Source organism: Platichthys flesus, chromosome 24 (genome assembly GCF_949316205.1).
Source record: "Platichthys flesus chromosome 24, fPlaFle2.1, whole genome shotgun sequence".
Taxonomy (NCBI): Eukaryota; Metazoa; Chordata; class Actinopteri; order Pleuronectiformes; family Pleuronectidae; genus Platichthys; species Platichthys flesus.
The window spans coordinates 10,333,394-10,355,470 of NC_084968.1; the positions used below are offsets into that span (position 1 = coordinate 10,333,394).

At 45.4% G+C, this 22,077-nt stretch overlaps 3 protein-coding genes across 4 annotated transcripts; 1 reads left to right on the forward strand and 2 right to left on the reverse strand.

Moving 5' to 3' along the window:
* Positions 1-1,534: 1,534 nt before the first annotated feature.
* Positions 1,535-14,787, forward strand: arhgef15b (Rho guanine nucleotide exchange factor 15b). 2 transcript variants are annotated; one of them, XM_062384114.1, is made up of 16 exons: positions 1,535-1,820; positions 5,480-6,009; positions 7,202-8,167; positions 8,279-8,333; positions 8,531-8,586; positions 9,070-9,344; positions 9,619-9,779; positions 9,982-10,134; positions 10,540-10,669; positions 11,317-11,391; positions 11,740-11,832; positions 11,923-12,077; positions 12,825-13,013; positions 13,126-13,211; positions 13,295-13,399; positions 13,815-14,787. In XM_062384114.1, exons 2-16 carry the CDS (start codon positions 5,586-5,588, stop codon positions 13,982-13,984), a joined length of 3,093 nt encoding a protein of 1,030 aa, XP_062240098.1. In that variant the 5' UTR covers positions 1,535-1,820; positions 5,480-5,585; the 3' UTR covers positions 13,985-14,787. The 2 variants fall into 2 exon arrangements, with proteins under 2 accessions (XP_062240098.1, XP_062240097.1); XM_062384113.1 differs by having other exon boundaries at positions 1,536-1,820; positions 12,822-13,013.
* A 163-nt stretch (positions 14,788-14,950) lies between these two features.
* LOC133950291 (uncharacterized) lies at positions 14,951-16,315 on the reverse strand. The gene is made up of 3 exons (XM_062384541.1): positions 16,289-16,315; positions 15,907-16,188; positions 14,951-15,592 (listed from the first exon to the last, which is right to left on the reverse strand). Exons 1-3 carry the CDS (start codon positions 16,313-16,315, stop codon positions 15,113-15,115), a joined length of 789 nt encoding a protein of 262 aa, XP_062240525.1. The 3' UTR covers positions 14,951-15,112.
* Positions 16,316-17,249: 934 nt separating this feature from the next.
* On the reverse strand, positions 17,250-21,958 carry LOC133949988 (uncharacterized). The gene is made up of 18 exons (XM_062384116.1): positions 21,820-21,958; positions 21,684-21,730; positions 21,520-21,609; positions 20,928-21,055; positions 20,682-20,822; positions 20,550-20,609; positions 20,301-20,465; positions 20,131-20,227; positions 19,835-20,052; positions 19,070-19,429; positions 18,811-18,928; positions 18,531-18,736; positions 18,320-18,437; positions 18,056-18,228; positions 17,876-17,970; positions 17,689-17,807; positions 17,435-17,593; positions 17,250-17,356 (listed from the first exon to the last, which is right to left on the reverse strand). Exons 1-18 carry the CDS (start codon positions 21,840-21,842, stop codon positions 17,328-17,330), a joined length of 2,346 nt encoding a protein of 781 aa, XP_062240100.1. The 5' UTR covers positions 21,843-21,958; the 3' UTR covers positions 17,250-17,327.
* Between the last annotated feature and the right edge of the window lie 119 nt (positions 21,959-22,077).

Genomic DNA, 22,077 nt, shown 5'->3' on the forward strand with positions numbered 1-22,077 from the left:
AATACAGATTTACAGAACAATAAACCCTGAATAATCCTTTACACAGTTGTAACACTTCAGGACTCAGCCACTAGATGGCGGTAAGAGATATAATTTAAACAGAGGTGATGGGCAGTGACGTAGAAGAAAAGCACCTGCTTCTATACACCTGATAAACATGAAAACAAGCACGGTGATATTTTTATTTATTTAGGCCCGAGCACTGACAGACAGTGAGGACCTTTTCATTATTATTTTCAAGGCAAATGAATTGGCTTTTTGAGGGCTTTAACATGATCAAACACATTTCAGAGAAAACCATTGTATTTTCTACTTTACAACATATATTTGACAGCCTTACTTAAAAGGTACTTTTATATTTTTGGATTTTAGATACTGGATGATTTAACATGCTTTAAAAACCTATTGTTAGAGAATAACCCAGTGGTTTCCAACCTTGGCTTCTGGCGCCTTACAAGAATCAGAGTGTGGGACACATTTAATTTAATATAATTCTGATTATAATGGATCTTTATGTACTATATCATATGCTTCTTATTTACAGGCTCCAATCACCATATTAAAACGTGTCATACAATATAATTGATCTCTATTTAATAATGATAAATAAAAACGTATATTTAATGATACATCTGGAATATCAACAGTAAAATACATATTCAGGGTTTTGATGAGTTTAATTGATTGTCAGAAGTAAGAAGTTGTTGAATTTTAATTTGAAGAGCCGGAAATAGCTATTTGTATATTTTGTTCTTCAAAATAAAGGTCTTAATACAAGGCCTCATATCACCCTGATGTCGCTGAAGCAAGTTTTCTGTTTGAGAACAGATTAAGAAACATTGCCATACGAGGGAATAAGAGAAAATATCCTTAAAGTAATTTGTATATGTTTCTGGCACGACTTTTGTAACCATGAATCAATGTGGTTTCAATCAATTGTGAAACTCATTCAAAAGTATAGGGGAATAGAATTAAGGGTTCTAATCCTATGAGTGAATATCTGTCTAAACATATTGATTTTAGCTAATGGCACTGTTGTAAAAACCCTGTCTTATTTTTTATTTAAATCCCTTTTTAGTCGATTGTTTATTTTCCGTTCACTTACAATTTTCCAATACAGTACACACTTTGACGTTCTTCAAATCAAACTTCACAATGATGGAGAGTGGATTGAACTGGAAAAAGTCCATCAGAAAGAAAGATAAGTAATTACATATATTTTATTACTATATATATATATAGTATAAAATGTAAAGTTAGGGTTCGTGTTAAGTTGTATTTATTCAACACATGCAATGAATTCAAGCTTACATGGCTCTGAAAATGTTTTGTATTATATTATTATATTAATATAACATGTGATGATGTTTTTTTTTTTACCACAATAATTGTTTTTCCACAATATTATTTTCTGTCAAACCAGAGTATGAATCACTGTTTTATTTTGAAATCGTGTCTCCTCTCCTCGGGGCGGCTCTGGTTGGTCGTCTCCCTCCTGCCTCCTCCTCCCCTCTCCTCCTCTGCTGCCTCCCTTCTCCTCCCCTCTCACAGAGCCGGAGCTCCGGGTAACAAAGGGGAGACGTTCGGGGCAGGAGGGGGATGATGGCAGCTCCGCTCAGACTCAAACAATGAGACACTCACCGCGTCCCCTTCGTCTCGTGCATCATTTTAACATTCAGGCATAAACTTGCTGTGACGTCGCTGGCAGATTCGAACCCGCAGCTTTCTGTCTTGGAGACACTAAACTACACAATGTGGTACCGCGGACACTAGAGCCGAATAACTGAGGAGACACCAGCGGACATGTCCGAATAACACCGGTAAGTTTGATTTGCTTTCGTTCATGGGTTCCAGCGAGATGAGCGGATTATCGCTGGTTTGTTCCACTGGAGTTTGGTTGAACTGGGAGGTTCCGAGTCTGAAAGCACCTGTTCCCTTATGGGAAACCGCAGAAATACCTGCGAAAGCCAGTTTAAGATCAAACTGACACTGCTCTACTGTAAAGTCATTTTTCTCTATTGTTATACACAATATTATTTTACCTCTTTTACCAGATGTTCCCACTCTACAGACCATATAAGAGAATATAATAGAATATCATATTAGAATATAATAGAAATACCATTATTATATACAAACATATCCATGACACTTACTCATGTTTATCATTATTTACATAGCAAACACACGCATGTATTCCACCACTGGATGATTCAGTGTTTGTCTGAGTTGTGATATTTACCTATAACACAGTTTCTTAAAGCTACCGGTGTATATACAATAACACCCCCTGTGTGCTTGTGTGTGTGTGTGTTTTCTATTCTCTATTCCGACACACCTTTTCCGCCCCTGCTTCCTGGCCAGCGTGGAGCATACAGGCACATCACATGTATCATCATGGTTGCTGCAGCTCTCTTAAAGACCCCCTACCCATTTCACTTACACACACACACACAGACACACACTGACCCATTAGTCTCCAGAGCAGATGGTAAACTGTACACACACACACACATGCATTGTGTTGATGGACCCCCTCTCAAAGCACTTAAGGATTGTTGTCGAGCGGCCCCGATTGGAGGGATCACACCGTGTCTGGTACGTGTTGGATTCACCAGGACAAATACACCCACCGGGATGAATGAGTGGCCCACTGACCCAGGCGGACTGGGACCAGTCCAGTCGACCGGAGGATGCAGCTATTGAGCGAACCAGGTCGACAAAGATGGTCGGACAAAAGACCTGAAGTCTGACGGGGGGGCTGATTAAGAGAAAGTCAAGGGAGGGAGGGAGGGGGGGGAGCATGTGTCCTCAAGTGTACTACATATCAGAATGTGTTGTGAGGGCTTTATCAGTGTACACACCCTCCTTTTTAGGTTTATGTGTCACCTCGTAGACAATGATATAACCAGAGGGCCAAAACCGAAACCTTTACAAACCGACACACAAACACACACACACACATTGTGATATATCAGACACACAGGTTGAATACGCTTTTATAATCGACTCCACTCAGTCTTGATTCCGCTCCGTCCTGCTTTGTCTCGTTCTCATTGTTTTTGTACGTTTGTTCGGTCGCACAAACCAAAGTGTCCCCCCCCCCCCCCCCCCGAGACTGAAACGTGACACCCAGTCTGTCTCTTTATCATGAGCTCGGTGACTGTGCAGCAGCAGAAGGAGCGTCGCCTTTTCAAACTGGTCCGACTCGCCGGTGCGCTTTCTCAGAAAAACATTCAGCTCCAGTCAAGTTAGATCAGGAGCCCTGCAGCTTCTTGTTTACCCGCTTGTCTTTGGCTGTCTCGCCGAACGTGTGTTTTAACCTGTTGTTTGGGGGTGGTCACCACTTCCTATGAAAATCCCAGGCACTAAATTGGCCTATTAATGTGTCATACAGCGGTAAACCACTTTGTGATTGTCCTATTAAGGTGTGTTCTGCAGATTTGACTTGCAGGGGGGACCGATTCAAATAAGAGAAAGCAGCAGAGCCCCTGATATCCCGACTTTTATACATATTTATTTATCAAGCTCTAAAAACACACAATCCTACAATGCATTTCCAACTCTATCTTCCAGACCTTTGCTGCTTTACGACTCCTCTCCTGTTTCTAACTCCTCCAAACTCGAGTTTGAAGCTGGGATTTTCTGATGGAGGTTTCTCCTAGATAACATCCAGAAAAGGTGGCGCTCCTCTTTTAAGAGTCTCTCAGATCGGTGCAGTATAAACGCTCTCTCATTTGTGCATGAGTCAGAAGATGAGTAACCCTCGCTCGGTTTGATATTGCATCAGCTGCTGCGCGCACACACACACACACACACACAGGCACACACACCAGTAAAACATACTGAGAGAGGAATCTGCAGCGTGGACATTTGGTCGCCCGGAATGGAAAATGAATTTGATGCTATCATATTTCTTTTATTAGACATTTACAGGCGGAAGAACAGAGGCTCCGTGTTGTAGAGATTGGATTTGAGACGTGTGAGCATGGAAATTTGTCGAGGTTTAAGTTTTGAAAGATTAAAGATTTGGCAGCAACACACATCAGATCTGTCGACTGGCTGAAAGCAAGTTCATTTAGTGTTTACAAACAGAAATCACGAATTGTGTATTCATGCATAGACAACAGCTCCTCAAAAGTGAAGCCAAAAACGCCTTGATGGCCCCCTGGTGGCTGGCTGTAGTACAGGTCATGAACCCTGCCTCCTCTGTGTTGATGGGTGGGACATGGACCAGACTAAAATGAAAGATGAATTGTCCGATTTTTGAAAGAGTATGTGTTGTTTAATGTTGTTCTGGTTTTAATTAGTTATGTGATGCTATTAAAAACAGGGTGAAACGTCATGATTGACAGCTGAGACTGACTCGTGATTGGTTGAGCCACTGCGCAGGTTCAAGATGCACAAGATGGCAGATTGCAGGATAGCGGGAGGAAGTGGAAACGTGTCGTCCATCTTTATAAGCCATCTACGATCTGTGCAGTCAGACTGGCTCCAGACAACACCTTGTACTGGTAGACAGAAATGACAGAAGTGAGCTGACAGGGGAACTGTTCCAGTGCCAGATGTGAAGTGACATAGTTCGAGCTCGACACTTGTGATTGGCTCTCTCGGGACGGGTTAACCTGCTCACGATCAAATAGACGGGGGTGAAAACCAAACCTGCTCAGTGACATTTGTACAAACAGTATAAGGAGTTAATGAGCAAGTGTAAACTTTCTGAGAGGTAAAACAATGATGGATGTTATTCCACCAGTCGAGGGGAACAGTGGATCTGGCAGATCTTAATGTACATCTGTTTGAAGTAGTGGATAACTATGAATATCGAATCCGACCATTAAAACCAGTGTTACACACGTATCGAGAGCAAACAGAAGAAGAAGTTCTGACACATCTCGGCCTTGAAGGCAGTAAATGAAGAAACCAAGTTGTGTGTCTGTGCTCTGATCATCAGAAAACAGGTTGAGAAGTCGCAGAGAGACGTCTGGGACTATGAGAGGAATTCTCATTTTTCATCTTTCATGGCTCTAAACCAATGACCTTCAGCCACTCATCTGGTTTCACATTAGCTCCTGCTGTATGATGTGAAATGTTATCTCATGAGGAAGGAGTGGGCCTTTAAAATGGGCAAAGTTCACTTTGCTCCGAAGCCCTACTGAGGGATTTGTCGTCTGTGAGTCTCAGTCTCATCTTAGGACCGTATGAACACAATGAAGTTGTGTTGTGCTTATTGCCTTGCAGCAGATGTTTGCTTCAGCTACCGAGAATTACTATAATTACATTGAACCATGTTACGTAAGAGGCCTTGAGACGAAAAGTTTGAGAAGTATGACACGTGGACCTTGAAACTGAAACTTTGAGCCTAACCATGGAACTTGAATGCATGTTAATAATAATTATAATAATTAGCTTTAATTGTATAGCACTTTTTATAGTTAGAGGATCGAAGCATCAACTTTCTTTTCTCTTTCTTCATCAGGTGGCGATGACACTCACACTGACCTTTGCCCTAGAAGCCTGACCTGTGATTGGTCAGGGCTGAGTGAAACACACCGGTGAGAGAAGACCCCCCCCCTCCAGCCACGATGTCTGTCCAGGAAGTGTCCCGGAGTCAGACGCTGCCTCCAGCTCTCAAACCCGAGGCCAAGCAAAGGCCGGAGATCCCCCCCAAGCCCTCATCTCAAACCGACTCCCCCCCTCCGGGAGACAGAGGTGACGGTACGAGCATCTCCTCCGGGAAAGTCAAAAGGATTGTACACAAGTTCAGCAGGCAGGACTCTGAGTCAGAGGAAGCAGAAGAGCGACCCAACGGTACCTCGGAGTTCACACCGATCAAGCGGCTCAAGAGGCCGCCGACAATAAAGCCCAAACCCGGCCGCTGCAGCCTGCAGCTTCCGATAAAGGCGGAGCAGGCTCCTCCGCTCCCCATGAAGAGGAGTCGCATCCTGAAGAAACCGACGAAGAGCGTGGGAGGAGACGAGGGCGTCGGCGTGGAGGGAGGCCGATCAGGTACAGTGCGTCTCACGGACGTCAGACTGAATGTAGTTTTTGATCAAGTTGATAAAACTGAAAGGAAGAACATCGTCTTGAAAGTAAGCGGAGGCTAAATTTAGAGGACTGCCAGTGTTTCACAGAGACGGGTGTGGTGCCGCTGTCCTGATTGATGTGTTCCAACAGCCATTTACAGGTTCTGCCAGTCAGCTGATTACCTGAGCGCACACACACACACACGTTTGTGCATGTGTGTGTGTACTTGTGTCTTTGTGAGGATCAGTTTGAATTTCTGACACTTTAAAACGGCTGTTTTCTGATTAAGTTTTCTGTTTTCAAGGCAGAAATGTTTTTTTTGCTTGGTGATTACACAGCATATATAGATGTTATATAAATCCCATTGAACACTTTGACACACTTTGATGTTCCTCAATACGTCAAACTGATTAACCTCATCCAGGTTTCCAGAAAAGAGGAAACCCAAGAAGTGACATTTTATTGTTTACGTTTTAATATTTCCTTCTTAGTAACACATATCACTTCCTTATTTTGGTTTTCTGTCCGAAACAGAAAGCATTTCACAGCAGGCCTTTCTTTGCCAATATATATTGATTTAAAAAAGAGTATTATACTTAGTGGTACAGCTGCAACAAACCCATATATTGATTATGGTTTGACTAATGAATTCCTAATATAGACGTAAACACGCTGATCAAGGGTCAAGTGGCCTTTTTAAACTCACTTAAAAATGTCTGAAAGGCTACATCTGATTTGATTCCATGTACAACTATGTTTTAAAAGTTTCAAAAGCACTCAAGGACAATTCAAAGGGAGTGAAAATAATAATCTGTGTTGGGTTGAACTATATTGTTCAAAATATCTTTGTCCTGACTGATAGAAAAATTGTGAGGCCTTTAGTTCAACTCCTTCCCTCGTCCATTTCCTCTCGTCCATACTGGATCTTTCCTTTTCAATGATCCAAACTTTCCATGAATATTTAAAGACACATTACGTGTTGTATCGTGAAGAACTGCTGACTCGACAGTCCAGCATGTGCCGTAACAGCAGATGTGGGGAAAAACGGGTTCTCTAAATCAAAGTGAGCTGTTCTGTCTGGAGACAATAAGAACAAGAGGAAGAAGTCAAATTCCTTTTTGTTTCCTTTTCATTTCAAAGCAGCTGATGTGTGTTGCCTTTTTTTCGATTGCAGCGCCTGATGGAAAGGAGGTGGATCTGCAGCTGATTGGAGGAGGTGACGCGGAGGCTGCGCACGGCCCGGACACGCCCCTCAGTCCCGGCTGTGACCCGGGCTGCGGCTGCGTGTGCCACCGCCAGCGGCCTGGCATGAAACTGATATGGGTGCCGGTGGAAGTGGATGATGGTGAGGAGGAGGAGGAGGAGGAGGAGGTCGGAGGCGAGGAGGAGGATGAGACTGATGTGGAGGAGCAGACGGGGGAGGAGGGGGAGGAGTATGAGGAGATAGAGCTGGACAGGGACGGTCAGGACGAGGACGCGTTTTCGGAGCCCGATGAGACAGACATGCCAAACATGAAACAAGAGAAGTCGAAGTTCAACCACTCTCTGGACATTTTGATCGGCGATGGTTTCAGGCGGCGGTCGGACCCCGGGCCCCCCATTGTCCTCGCCTCTCTCGCTGTCACTCGCTCCCAGTCCCCGCCTGTTCCCCCAAAACAAACTAAGTCGCCCCCGGTCCACCAAACACCTCTGCAAGAAGAAGAAGAAGAAGACAATATTTACGAGGCCACGCTTCCATTTTTCAACCCTGCTCCTAAAAATACAGCACCTGTGTCCAAGGAACTGGATATTCCTCTTATCAAGGTACTCAAACCGGCGCCTCGGTCTAAACTGTCCTACAGCACCTCAGACCCTACGTCCGAGTTTCAGATGAAGGCCGAACCGAAAGACGTGCCGCCCGCCATCCCGCCGAGGATGCCGGTGATTCCCGACAGCCACTGCCTCTCGCCGATGCACCGAGTCGGGATTCCTCTCCCCCAGCCCACCCTGGAGGAGTGGCGGGCCCTGCGCCCTTCCTCGCCCAGCGGCCTCCAACGAGCCATCACTCCGCCCCTGCAGCCGCACAGACCCCCGCCACCGCCACCAAACACAGACCCCCGGAGGCTCAGCAGCGCCTCCATGCAGTCCCTCACGAAGAGAGGTTGGTTCCGAACAAACACTTTTATCCTCGCCTGAGATGAGAATGTGAACGATTCACGAATTCAATTTTCTGTGTAATTGAAAGCGAGGACGTGATTTACTTTTCTTTTAGAAGCAGAGGAGAATGGAGGACATGAAGGAGATAAAGACGACCTAATGGAAGAACTGTGAGTTTTAAGGCCTTTCATTTTTAACAAGATGAAACTGAAATCAATAAAAAGATAGAACGTATTCTGGTTTTAATGGTTTCCGTCTGTTTATGGAATCTGTCGATAATAAGTAAAAAATATATATAATCTTGAGTCATGTTTGTTGGTGTATGGAGGAATAGATTACTGTCTATGTTTACCCTTTCCTCTCACAGGAACAACTCCCTCAGGAGGGAGTCTTTGTTCAGCTGGGAGTCCCGTCTGCAGGATGGTAAGACTGACACACAGCTCACAGTAAACAAGGAATGACTCAAACATGCACCAGTATCAGGACGTGGATGTTGGACATGTTATTGTCCGCTCGGTTTAAATTGCGGTCCCTGATTTAGAAAGATCCCAGTTCCACCACAACAAACACAACAAAAAAAGTCAGCAAAACCAGCACGTGTAATGTCAGTGAATGCACCATCATAATTCAGCTTTGAGGGGTTAATGTTTAGTCTACACACTTCACAGTCGTGACATATGTCCCAATTCTATACTGCAACACAACATCCTATGGACTACGTACAGCTGGTAGAGTTTGAACCATTGGTAGTAAACCAGTAACTCAGTGAGCAATTCAATATTTAACTGGCTGCTCCAGCTCAGAGCCAAGGGAATCCTGTCAGTGAAACATGTCTGTGTCACGTATTGAGGACGACACGTGTCCCGGCTCCACGCTGAACCTCCGTGTGCTCCTCGTTTCTCTCAGAGCCTCTTTACCAAACGTACCGCGCCAGTGTCATCAACAAGGAGATCCGACGGCAGACCGTTTGCCGTAACATCAGTAAGGCCAGCGTGGACTTTGCCATGGATCTGACGGCCCGTCGCTCCGGGGCCGGGGCCGGGGCCGGAGCAGGAAGCGGACCCCCCAGGGGCAGCCCTGTGGCCCCGCCCCATCAGAGCACTCTGTGGCAGGACCTGCCGACAGTGAGGGACAGCGGCGTGTTGGAGACACTCACCCCCGAGCAGTGCAAGTACCAGGAGGTGAGGCGGGGGAGGGGCAGGGGCTAATGTACAGAGGCGCGATCCCATAAAGGAAAAATCAATGAGGCAGCGAGGAGAGAAACTGGAGATCCAGTAGAGTTATAATGAAAGCTGTCAATCACATCTTAAAGTAATCAGCTTTTACATGGGTTGAGCTCCATCCTCCCTCACTGTATCACTCGCCTTATATTGATTTGCCCCATATGAAGTTCATGAAAGCTTTTACAGTCACATTTCTGACTTTGCAACATCCCCCCCTCTGTTTTCCTGGCAGAGCATGTTTGAGGTCCTGACGTCGGAGGCCTCGTACCTTCGATCCCTGCGCGTCCTGATCGAGAACTTCCGGGACAGCCGCGAGCTGGAGGACACCATGATCATCCGGGACACAAAGACTCTGTTCTCCAACATCCTGAGGGTCAGGGAGGTCAGCGAGAGGTGAGAGAAGCGGCAGGAGGAAGGAAAAGGGGGAAATAAGGGGATGATTAATGGCTTCAGGCCACCGGGAGGTCATTCAGTGTTTGTGATGAGTCATTTGCTGACTCCAGGCCATGTGGTGAAGCTGCTCTACAACGAGACACTTCCACGAGTTGAACAGATTTGTCTGTGGGTTTTGAAGCTTTGCTGCCTGACTCCACAGGTTCCTGAAAGACCTGGAGGAGCGCATATTCGAGGACCTGGTCTTCCCCGACATCTGTGACATCATCCACTACCACGCCCAGCACAAGTTCCCCGCCTACATCGACTACGTCCGCAACCAGATCTACCAAGAAAAGACCTTCACTGCTCTCATGTAAGAAGCAGCACTATGTAACCGTTGAAAGCTTCAATCTTTATTTGAGATTCATAAGATTATTGTTTTTAGCTTTATAGTCCAGGAATTCAGCATTTCTTCCCTCACACCAGGAAAGCTTGTTGCTATTTATATATGTATGTATTTATGGTTTATTTGTTAGGTACATAGACAGATGTCTGATGAGAGTATTAAAGGGTTTTTAAAAGGGTTTCTCTGAAAATATAGGGTAAAAAAAGAGGGATAAAAGTTAGAGAAAGATAGAACACAGGAATAAAAAGGTGACAAAATAAAAGCACACATATAAACAGGCTAGGGAGACTAAGTTTTATCCTGTTGCATAAGAATAGGAACAGTTCACCTGCATTGCACACAGCATTAATCTGCATTTATGTTCGTCTGCAGGAAGAACAACGTGGCGTTCGCCGGCGTCATCACTCGTCTCCAGGAGTCGCCGCAGTGCCAGCGGCTGCCCTTCATGTCCTTCCTGCTGCTCCCCTTCCAGCGCATAACGCGAATCAAAATGCTCACAGAGGTGGGGTTAAGTAATGTGATAATATATAGTTATTAAAAGCAGGGGCATATTTATACACACTCCACTTGTTGCTAGAAAACAGCTTCACGGCTGCACACTGAACAAATTAAACAGAATTCGACTGAGATCAGAAAACTGGACGTATATTTATTTGATTATTGCTTCTTCTGAGTATGACCTAATTACTGTTGAGGTTTACATGACACCTCAGTCAGACTATTGTTAACGGGGTTAATTTGTAGTCATTACCTTTTCACTACAGAGGAAGAAACGGGTTCGATGGTGGAAAATGCCGATCAGTGTCATGGAAATCCGAGTGGAGCATGACTTCTATGCAGTTGGCCTTTGCGACCTTTAAATACTTCTCTAAACAGAAGTCTGCAGAATATTTAGTATACTTGACCCTGAGCTTTGTTCAGGCCCTAGTCGGAATCCATCAGAGTGTGACGCCGTGTGGAATTTCCTCATTGCAACACAATCTATCCCGCAGCCGCCTCCTGACCGACAAGCAAACACTGTGACACGCCTCGCCTCGACCTCACGACCCCCTTTTATTTATCCATTTTTCAAACGTAGATGGAAAAAATGCGTCCCATTGATGCTGTTTGTCCGACGTAGAAATGGAAAGTGGTTGTTTGTCGTTGCAGAACATCCTGAAGAGGACAAAGGAGGGGACGAAAGAGGAGGAGGCGGCCTCCAAGGCTTTGGATTCCATGTCGAAGGTAAACGTCCCTCACTCCTCACCCTCCTCCATCTGACCACAGGTCCATGTGTTTAAATGCTGCACACGCCTTAGGGAAATTTGACGTCAGCCTTTGTCTGCGTGAAGGATTTCCTATTGAACGAGCTCGGCTGTGACAGTGACTCATTCGTGTCGGTGGGGACAATGGCAGCTAGAGCCTGATTATTATTTTTTTCCTCCAAAGAGTGAATGAACCTGATACTCCCTGCGAGACAGAGCCAGCTTTACATTATGACGGCTGGAGGGAACATGAGGTGTGGAAAGATACTGACATTCTTCACTTGTGACGCTGTTATTTGATCATTTTGTCTTTGGCCCTCGCTCACAGATCATCAACGAGTGCAACACTCAGGTGGGAAAGATGAGACAGATGGAGGAGCTGATCCACGTCTCTCAGACGCTGGAGTTCGACAAGCTCAAGGTAAACTCCGGCAAAGACGGATCCGTAGACTTCAGCCGGACTCGGAGTATAGACGTTAACGTTTCTGTCCGTGGCCTCTGCCCTCCTCAGGCCATCCCGATCATCTCTCAAAACCGGTTCCTGGAGAAGAAGGGCGAGCTGCAGGAGATGTCCAAAGGTGGAACCATTTTCAACATGAGGGCCAAGTTCACTCCCGTCCACCTCTTCCTCTTCAACGACCTGCTCGTCATCGCCGTCAAGAAGGGGTGAGGCGGGGATCGTGTGGTGTTTGAACACTGATAAGAAAAATACACATTGCCACAGTAATAAACTGCAGGAGAGCAGGGTGATACCAATAGTAATTTACTAACTTCATTCAGGCATCGCTCTCTGCTCTAGGGCCCTAAACAATCAGGCGTCTTTGCATGTTAGTAGTGACCCAGCGTTGACTGTGAAAGTGAAAGTAAACCTCGTTCCAGCATCTTCTGGAAAATCAGCACATATTATGAGCCATAATAAATCATAGCTTATCATTAACCCTGTGACTCATGTCACTTTTCAGTTGTTACGTTGTGTTGGCCCGGTAGAAATGAAAGTGGGGGAGATTTCCCACCCTCTCGTTTTTAACGAGCTGTCATGACGCCACTTCAGCCATGATGAATGTGACCATCACAACAGGGGGTCGGAATACCCCACGCTTCCTCACAGGGAGCAGGAAGTGGTGGGTGAGGGGAACTGAGACTGCAGACGGGAGCAGAATTTTGATGTGGCGGTGATGCCACATAGAAGAAACACGGAAAGAAATGCAACGTGCCTGTTATATGAAATATGGAAGTATCTCCTAGAGCCTCTACGCAGATGATATTCAGCTGTACCTTCTGATAACGCTCTCCTTGTACGAGTTGGGGGCGTGTCAGACAATGCCGGTGATTGAGGACCCATCGGGGGGGAAACTGATGAAGAAGCATTTCAGGAGCACTAACATGTGATTTATCTTTCCTGTTCTCTAGTAGTGCGGAGCGTTTTGTGGTCATGGACCACGCCCACCGCTCTCTGGTGCAGCTGCAGCCTATGGACGAAGGCGGGAGCGGCGGCGGCAGCAGCGGCAGCGGCAGCGGCCCCTATGACAACTGCTTCAATCTCACCCTGCTGGAGAACCACCAGGGGCGAATGATGGAGCGACTCTTCAAAGCGCCCTCCCAGTGAGTTGTTAACAGAACACGAGCCTCATGTTGCAGCAAGGGAGAAGCGTGGAATTGTTGTCATAACATGTTTTGAGACACGTGACACATTCCAACCGTTTCACGTCAACAGGTCAGACATGCATCGGTGGATGGCGGCGTTCCCAAACCCCACCAAAATGGCCACCGATGAAGACGAAGTGATTTATGAAGACTGGGGTGAGGAAGCACAAAAACGTGAAGCATCTATCCACGCTGCAGCCATAGTTTATTGACATTTCCTGCGTTCGTGTGTGTGTCAGACTGTCCTCAGGTGCAGTGTGTGGAGCAGTACATCGCCCAGCAGGCGGACGAGCTCACCCTGGAGCCCACTGAGATCGTGAACATCATCCGCAAAACCAACGAAGGTAGGAAAGTGGGGGAACTCCCGAGACAGAGGAGGAGTCGTTTATTTATTTATCTGTAGCAGAGGAAAGCTGGTTTCCTAAATCTTAACAAGAACTTAAAATCACCAATCAATTTGCCTGAATTTGATGTTATCAGTGTAAATTGCAGTAGGGACAAGGTTCCTATTAAAGTAGTAAAATGAACTGATGGGATTTTGTATCATTAACATTCCCCCCCCTCTCTTTACTCTGCTCGTTTAAACACCCTGATCCTCAAAACTGTGTCAATCCTCCACCCCACACCTTAGCAGTTTATTGATTTGTTTTGACTTTCTTGCATGAACGATACAGACTCCTCCAATCTTCCCCTATGTGTTGTTCTCCTCCCTCTCCACCTTCTCCTCCCCTCTCCTGCTTCTCCTCTCTTTCCTCTCAGGCTGGTACGAAGGCAGCCGCCTGTCAGACGGGGAGAAGGGCTGGTTCCCCGTGGGAAACGTCATAGAGATCACCAACGAGCACATGCGGCGGCGAAACCTCCGAGAACGCTACAGGGTCATTCAGGCCGCGAGCATGGTCTCCACCACCAAGACCCGCACCCTCACTTAAAAATGGACGTTAACGCTGTGCAAAGATTATTCAGGGGCTTCTATTGGTTTTAAGTGTCACTTTCTATCGCCCGGGATGAGAGAGGAAAGGGCGACGTCACAAAAGACCTGCAATCATCTATTTATTTATACTGTGTGTGTGCCTGTGCGTGTGCTTTTAAGCACCGGGGAACTTGACGTAAATCATTTATCACTGATGCTCCAAGCAACTATGTGGTATGTGCATGTTTGCACTCAATAAAGTGAGACCAGCCTCTTCCTGCGAGCGTGCACGGCAGCCCTGCACTGACCTCGGGCACGGCTGCCAAACTGCCAAACCGACATGCTAATCATTCCGGCAATAGCTCGGACAAAAAGTCAAACCTGCTGCAGAGAAAAGAGCCGGGCGTTCCCGTCAAAAAAATAAATACCTCACACATGCATACCCGATTTGAGATCCTCCGCATTCCTGTCGCGCATGACAACACGTCAGCTGTCAGCGAGTCTGAGATGTGACGCATTCTGTGACTGGATATGAAAGAATGGAGATTGACTGCTGGAGAATCTAGTCAGTCAGTTCAATTAATCCAGAACTACAAACCCCAGACTTCTATGAAGCACGAGAGCTTTGGGCATGCATGTGGCTGGTAGCTGAGCTGCAGATGTTTTTCCAGTTTCAGGAGCTGTCCCTGTTGACGAGCACGTTAGCTTGTGCCACCGTCCGTTGTGGAGCAATGCTGCAGCTCCACCTGCAGTGAAGAGTTTGTATTATTTATGTATTAACTGCAAATGTACAATATGTTGTAAATAAGGAGTGGGGGATATTTTCCTTCGAAAAAAACAAACACTTGCAGTGATTTTAATAAAAAACCTTTTAGCTACAGCGGGTTTGTTTCTCAATAACTCAACTGTGGATCTTTTTGTATTTTTATTGAACACTGATGGATTACAAAGTGAAACATAGAAAATACATTTAAATCAAAAACACAAACGGCAAGGAGCAAAAAAAAAATGCTTGACTTGTTTACTAAATAAAAGATATGCTGTAAGAAAAAATGTGAGACACCCAGGGACAATGAAATCCTCAGGTTTGAAACCAGTGACATTTTGATAAGAATGCTCTTAAGGCAGTTAAACTCTCGTATCCTGGTTAGGTTTCGGTGCCTAACGCCAAATCCATATCCTGGTGTGGCGGATGATTTCTGGAGGCACTGAGCCCTGATTGTTTAGTCCAGCTATAGAAATTCAGAAGGGTTTCAGCCGCTTCAAGCTCCGTTTCCGACCAATGTATTCCCGCCTGCGGCTTATTCCCCAAATCCTCCTGACTTTGATGTTTCCCGTCCCTGGAGGAGGGCTGGTACACTTCCTTAGTGGGGGTCTCATCATCTGGTCCAAACTCCTGGTAGCGCAGTTTGAGGAGGTGAGTGACCGCCTGGTCCTCCTCCGGGGTGAGCTGGATAATGGCCTGGCTGGTCTTCACTGGTAAACGGATGGGGTTCATGTTCCAATCCAGGCGGCCCAGTTCTCTAGTGGGGTGAGGCCCGAGACTAAATGGGTCTGGGCGGTTCGATGGGTTCACGCAGGAGGACATCAAGGGCGGTGGAGTGTTGAGCTGGAAACAATCGTAAAACTGAAAGAGGGGAAATGAAAGTTTTTGAAATTTAAGTAAACAGGAAATATGTTTTTACTCAACCCTCAAAATCTGTCAAAACTTCCAAGAAATAACAATGTGACATGGTTACTAAAGATATCAACAGATGCTAGCCTTGAATCATGATTCAATTGATCAATCTCCAAATTTGGATTTCTTTTTGAACGGGAAGAAAGTGTGTTTTCTGAATATTACCTAATTCAAGATTCAGGAAGATTGCATGCATCCAGCAGTTGTCTGACTGGTCGTACCGTGGATGGGTTTGTACAGTGGCCAGTGCTTTGCAGACTTACCCCAAAATCAGTCAGCATGTTGGGGATCCTCGTCCCACAGCTCCCGGTGGGGTCAGTGTAGTAGAACTCGTCGGGGGTGATGGCGTGGACTGGGGAGGAGACGCCGGAGTGAGACAGATGTTGCGCGGCTGCGTGAAGCTGTCGCACGGATGTGGACTCACCTGTGGGGTTGTCCCAGCCTCCATGATGTCGAGCGAGCCCAGCGGCCAGGTACAGGGGCAGGAGGGAGGGGTGCTGCAGGGTCCGGGAGGAGACTGGGGGGACCACCCGCAGCCTGGACCTCTGACAGGGGGGGGGGGACATGGGAAATGTAGGTGATAAACCAGCAGCATGTTTTCTAAGTTGCATTTAAGGTGACAAACAAAAGTGGTGGAGGACTCACGGGTGGATGTTCTTCTCGGAGGTTCATGGTGGACTCGTGTGTTTTAGGTTCGAGGCTCGAAAACAGTCGCACGTGGCTAGAAGAAGAAATAAACTAAAAAAGTTACCAATGCTGGTTGCTAACAGGTGGGAACAGTGACAACTACCGCCCCCTAATGGTGGATGTATGTTTGACTGAACCGCTCCAATGAAGACAAACTCACACATACAATTTAAAAAAAAACTTAAATCAGTTTTTATTGAAAAGGTAATTTTAACTTTGTGTAAATGTCCTTTCATTACACAAACTGCACCGGGTGTCACCAGATTATGCCAAAGATATTTGACCAAAGACTGTATACGTGTCATAAAATGTATTAGATAAAGTTCATTTTATTTGTTAACATTTAAATGCTGTAATAATTGTATGCGTTTCATAAATTGTTTTTAACCATGTTTAATGTGAGAGCTATAGAAATGTCTTAAATTCTTACATAACTGAAACTGTTCCAGATGTGATGTCACAGGTATGAGCCCTAAACTTTCCTCCATCAGCACATTTAAACATCTGTCCGAGATTCCTAAAAACCTGTTTAGAATGATGATCAAGCCCTTATACATATATGCAAGTGTGCCTCTATAAAAAAAAAAAAACACAAAAAGAGCCAGGACATCAAGGATTAAGTGCATAGTATACTTTAAAATAATTGGATCACAACATCAAAATGCATCTAGGGCCTTTCACATTAGTGTGCACTTTTTTTTTTTTTTAAATGGAAACTCTCCCCCCCATTTTTTAATGTGCTGTTTTTCCCTAAACTGGCATTTGACTCTGTTCCACTTTTATCCGAACCACATCTTAACCATTTTAAGTGAGTTGTATACATGTTCAAAATCTAAACTTGAATCTTTAAAAAAATAAAGATGTACCCCAGAGACCTTTAACAGCTTAACAGGTATTAATAAAAAAAAGGCACAAAAAACAAATTTATGAACACAACTTTATTCAATTTAATCTTTTTAAAATATGAAATTTCACATCCTTTAAATCACGGCAGGGTTCAGTTTGGTTTGTAAAGCTCCTGAAGTCCTGTGAAGAAATGAAAAAAAAAAAATTAACAAACTGATACAATAAACCTTTAAAATGTGATTGTACGATTGCTTTTGCCTTTTATTATTGAATATTTCTGAAATGGATAAATTCTGATGTATTGAGCATTCGGTCGGTGAGCAGGCTGGAAAACTGCAAGTGCTCTGGTTGTCCTTCTGGCAGCTGGTGTGGTTCGGCGTTCTGTACTCGGCTTGACGGTGGTGGTCTCTTGAGATTCTGCACAGGAACACAAACAAGAACACAGCTCAAGCGCCACAACAAATGTGACGACTGACAGCCAATGAGGACCAGCGGGTGGTGCTCTACTGTACCTGCGGTGGACTGGGAAGTGTGTAGGATTTTGCCGACACCGGGCGTGTCAGACTCAAACTTGTGCACAGAGAAGAGGCGGTGCAGCCCAGCCAGAGGGTACACACACTGCACTATCAACCTGGAAGACAAGGATTGAATTACCACCACGATCCAGAGGAATTTTAAAAGTGTGACACAAATACACACCTCTCGGTAATCGGCTCTGAATCCACCTTGCTCTCACTGAAGTGCCTCTTGCTGTAGATAATCTCATTTTGATAGGTCACCCTCTCCTTGAAAAGCTAAATAAAAAAAAGAATATTTACGCATCTTTTAACTTTATAAACTCCAGGCAGGGTTAATTTTGATTAATGGTATGAGCACAACCTTGACTGTGGATCCACAGCTGTTGAGGGGGAAAGAGAACAGAGCCCTGGTGTCGTCTGCTTCTTTGGGTCCACAGTACGTGCTCAGGAGGTTGGATCTAGCAGGGATTCCTCCACCCAGGCTGGCCAGAGACAAGTCGGCCACCACAGTCATCTTGCCGTCACTGGAACACACTGCACAGAGACAAATATATATAAACAAACAACACAAATCATCTGTGTTTTAAGTCCACAAATAATCCAGTGAAGCACAGGACATTCTTACCTATAAATTCAGTAGCAGTGAATGGACAAGTCTTGACGGCTGAACTCAGGACCTCTGATGTTTCACGATCCTTCACCAACATCTCAAAAGTACCAGTGAAGCCCTTCAAACTAAAGTCCTGCAGACACAATCAAATCATTGCTCTTAGTACAAAGATTTGTTCCATTAACCAACTGCAGATTCATATTAAGTGCAATTGTCCTCATCCTACCTCGTACACGTATCCATGAGTGAAGAGCGGCACCTCGAGCCGCAGACTCTGGCTATCGTTGGTCAGGATGTAGCCCTGCTGGGTTGCCAGTTCTGGCGTCAGCAGGTCAGAGCCGATACTGATGTGCCACAGGTAGTCGAAAGGCCGGTGGTCCAGTTTGAAGAGGATTCCAGATTCGGAACAGACTGTGTCAATCTCTGGAGGAGCTGATGGATACAGTACAAATTAGGAACTCAACTCTAATTGGTTTGACAGTAAAATCATGAGGTTTGTGACTTACCGACGTCCGATAGTGCCATGACTGAGGTCAGGTGGAAATACGGCTCATTCTCAGGCAGAATGGTCAGTGTGTAGTTGACTTCCAGTATGTGCTTCATAGCTTCATCTTCTTTAGAGAACTAGGAGAAAGTCAAACAAGAAAAGGCGAAGTCCAAAAATGACAGAAAACGCTGAATATTCAAAAGTAAAAAGTAGTTTACGCCATTCACTGACCACAATTATTTTAAAGTTCATATTCTAATCAAAAAAAGACCTCTTACCTGATGTAGGACAACAGGGTCATCGAAAGGCACCTTCAGAGTGTAGCCATGGGTGTTGTTGGGATGAAAGACTTCGATGACGCTGTGGCCGCTGGTATTTTTAAAGGGAGCGTCACACCTGTGGCCATTCAGCTCGACTGCAGACAGCTCAATGTCATCAGGGACGTCGCCGAGGTAGACGCTGAACGTGGGCTCTTCATCAACAGTTTGGTCTACAGTGAAGACGTGGAGCGGCAGCAAGGCACTGGCCAGCGTCCTGTGATACCTCTGTCTGGTCTTTTCGTGATCCTTAGTCACAAAGATTTGCTCCAAGTAGAGGTTGAAGACGTAAAACTCGTAGAGGCCACCAGACACAAAGCTCTGCAAGAGACATTTACTTTCAAAATTCGGAAACAAATGTTTCTATCGCTTTTCTTAAATGCTACTAGAGGCAAAGAAAGCAGCACACTCTTATGTAGTGATACACCTGGCTGCTGTAAATATTTAATGCATTACAATTATTCACATCAGCAACCAGGTGGCGCTCAAGGCACTTCGCCATCAGTTTTCAGGGAGCTGCCATGCATTCTATGGTGTAGCAAGATCCTCTCCAAGCCATTTTTGACCTCCACTGCATAATATTTTAGAGCCAGTCATCCATACAAGTTTGAATTAGATAATCTTGACATATTTTACCATTTTAATTTTTGGACCTTGAATTCTAGCAAATGTCTCAAAGGCTAATGTGTCCGTCAACCTTCATACATCCATCTGATGCCATCTCACCTTCCTGTATCCTCCTTCAGCATTATAGGGGATGCTGATCTCCACTCTGCCGTTGTGCTTCTCCACAATGAAGCCCCTCTCCTCTGCAGCGGGCTGCTGCACAAGTTCACCCCCGACCCCGATGTTGACCTGTGTGTTGTTCAGACCAGACTGCAGCGGGTTCGGCAGTTCAGGAGTCTCCCACACCATGTATCCACTGTCATGATACGATCCTTCATCTGTGGAGATTAACGCAATGCACATTTACTGGTTCGTCAAGGGAAAAGAGCCACCGGCTAAAAGGTTGGAATACTGACGCATGGAGCAAGCAGCCACGAGGTCCACAATGATGAAAACCCAGCTTTGTTTGGAGAACAGAGTTGCGTGGACGACCTCGACTGGAACACCGTTCACCTGGAGAGAAAGAGTCAGAACCCGCTTTGGAATAAATGCCCAACCAGAAAGACATTGAATCACTGCAGTTTACCTCCAGACTGGATGAGTGAGGTTGTCCATATGGCGTACGAAATACAATACGTCTCTCCGTCATGTCAATCGAGTAGCCCTGCTCACGAGCTACAGAGAGGTTCATGGGTGTCAACGGCTCCTCCGCTCTGTGAAACATCACCTGCCAGTCTGGAGCAGCTGGAGCCTGGAACATAACACAAATATAGAAAAACAGCTGCTAGAGATAAAAAAAAAAAAATCAGTTGCAGACAACAAGGTTTCAACATACAGGCTTCCAATCATCACTCGTCTCTCCAGATGGACAGGCCAACTCACTGCTCACAGACACCTACAGAGAAATCAAAATTAGTAAACATCTGAATACGGAATGAAAAGTATTCAAGATATAAAACAAGCTTACTTCCATGTAGTTGGTCTCACAGGTAACTTCCCTGGGAGACCAGGGCAGAGAGGGAGTACAGGTTTTCTTCAAGGCATAGGTGACCTCCTTTCCTTCATGGTTTGAAATCAGGTTGAAGTTGAATGTGAAAACGTCATCATCCTGAAGGTGTAAAAAAAAAAAAAATGTAATGGGTGGATGGCCTTCTAGTTTATTCCCATTTAACCAAAGAACACCTGTATTTTGTGTGTGTGCGTTTGAATGTACTTTGTTGTGAGTGTGACAGCTGAAGTAGGAGGCTCGGAGCTCCACTTGGCGGCTTTGAGGGAGAACACTGACAGTGTAGCCACACTTGGCTGAATACTGCTGAGTGATGGGGTACACGCCCGTTTCATCTGAAGGAAATGGAAAGTAGTATAAAACCAGCACATTAATTATTAAAAATCAGTTTCTGCTAATTCAGGTTAAATCTTTTTTTTTTTTAAATATTGAAAGGTTAAGAGGAACATTTATTCACTAAATAGCAGATGTAGTCATTAAATAGGTGTCAGGATTATATGAATCATGGTTTAATAAGAAAATTGATTCGCTCCCTGTTTAGACTGCTTGCCCCTTCTGCAGGCTATAGGGCATAATTTACAGCAATGGGGGGGGTGCAACTCCACCAATAAACAAAACCAGCGCGTACAACCACCCAAAAGAATCGCACCATCACATTGAATTTATGAAATCTAAAGTATTAAAAGATAATGGAGTAAGTTTTCTTGCGTCAATGTTTGCCCATCAGTTATTGGTTCTATCGGACAACAGGCCTCATCCAGAGCAGTATTTAACCCTATTGACCCAGTGCTGGACTCACCGACGGCCTCAAAGTGAAGTTCCTCTCCAGTGAACGAGACGTCAACAGTCACCACGAAGTAGCACTCACGACACTCCGTACTGTGAGCTCCTGTGTGAACAAACAAGTTGACTTCTCTACGAATCACCCGATTCTAACGAGCCCACACGCATTCATTCAATTACCGTCTGGGATGTCGTCCGATTTCGCAGGCAACAACACAAAGGCCATGCTGCAAGACAAACGCACACAATTTACACTGACACTCCTGAACGTGTGCTTCACATGTGACCCTGTGTTACTGCCACCAACCCAACTTACCCAAACCAAAACAGCAAAGCCATAGTTGCTGATGTGTTGGCACAGTGTCTAAAGCTAGCCTGGCTGCTAGCAAACTACACCTGCTACCACACGCTGACGTCAAACACAACCTTGATACAACCTGATCACACTGGCACAATATGTCCCTGTCCCCCCCACCTCACCTGCTTTTATAAGATAATAGCTTGACCCCATGACGTGAAGTCAACTCCAACCTGATCAAATGCAGGTGATTGGCCGTCCTTGTGATTGCCAATG

Bases quoted from the DNA above. Each gene is read 5' to 3' on its own strand.
- LOC133949988 (XM_062384116.1), bottom strand. From the start codon at position 21,842: ATGGCTTTGCTGTTTTGGTTTGG. The intron at 21,056-21,519 runs GTGAGTCCAGCA...CATTTCCTTCAG, and splicing joins ACTTCACTTTGAGGCCGTCG to ATGAAACGGGCGTGTACCCC. The intron at 17,808-17,875 runs GTGTGTATTTGT...CTTGTCTTCCAG, and splicing joins TCAGAGCCGATTACCGAGAG to GTTGATAGTGCAGTGTGTGT.
- arhgef15b (XM_062384113.1), top strand. From the start codon at position 5,586: ATGTCTGTCCAGGAAGTGTCCCGGAGTCAGACGCTGCCTCCAGCTCTC. The intron at 6,010-7,201 runs GTACAGTGCGTC...TTTCGATTGCAG, and splicing joins CGTGGAGGGAGGCCGATCAG to CGCCTGATGGAAAGGAGGTG. The intron at 12,078-12,821 runs GTGAGGCGGGGA...CCTGTTCTCTAG, and splicing joins GTCATCGCCGTCAAGAAGGG to TAGTGCGGAGCGTTTTGTGG.
- LOC133950291 (XM_062384541.1), bottom strand. From the start codon at position 16,315: ATGAACCTCCGAGAAGAACATCCACCC. The intron at 16,189-16,288 runs GTGAGTCCTCCA...CCCCCCTGTCAG, and splicing joins TCCGAGAAGAACATCCACCC to AGGTCCAGGCTGCGGGTGGT. The intron at 15,593-15,906 runs GTAAGTCTGCAA...CCCCTCTTTCAG, and splicing joins ACATGCTGACTGATTTTGGG to TTTTACGATTGTTTCCAGCT.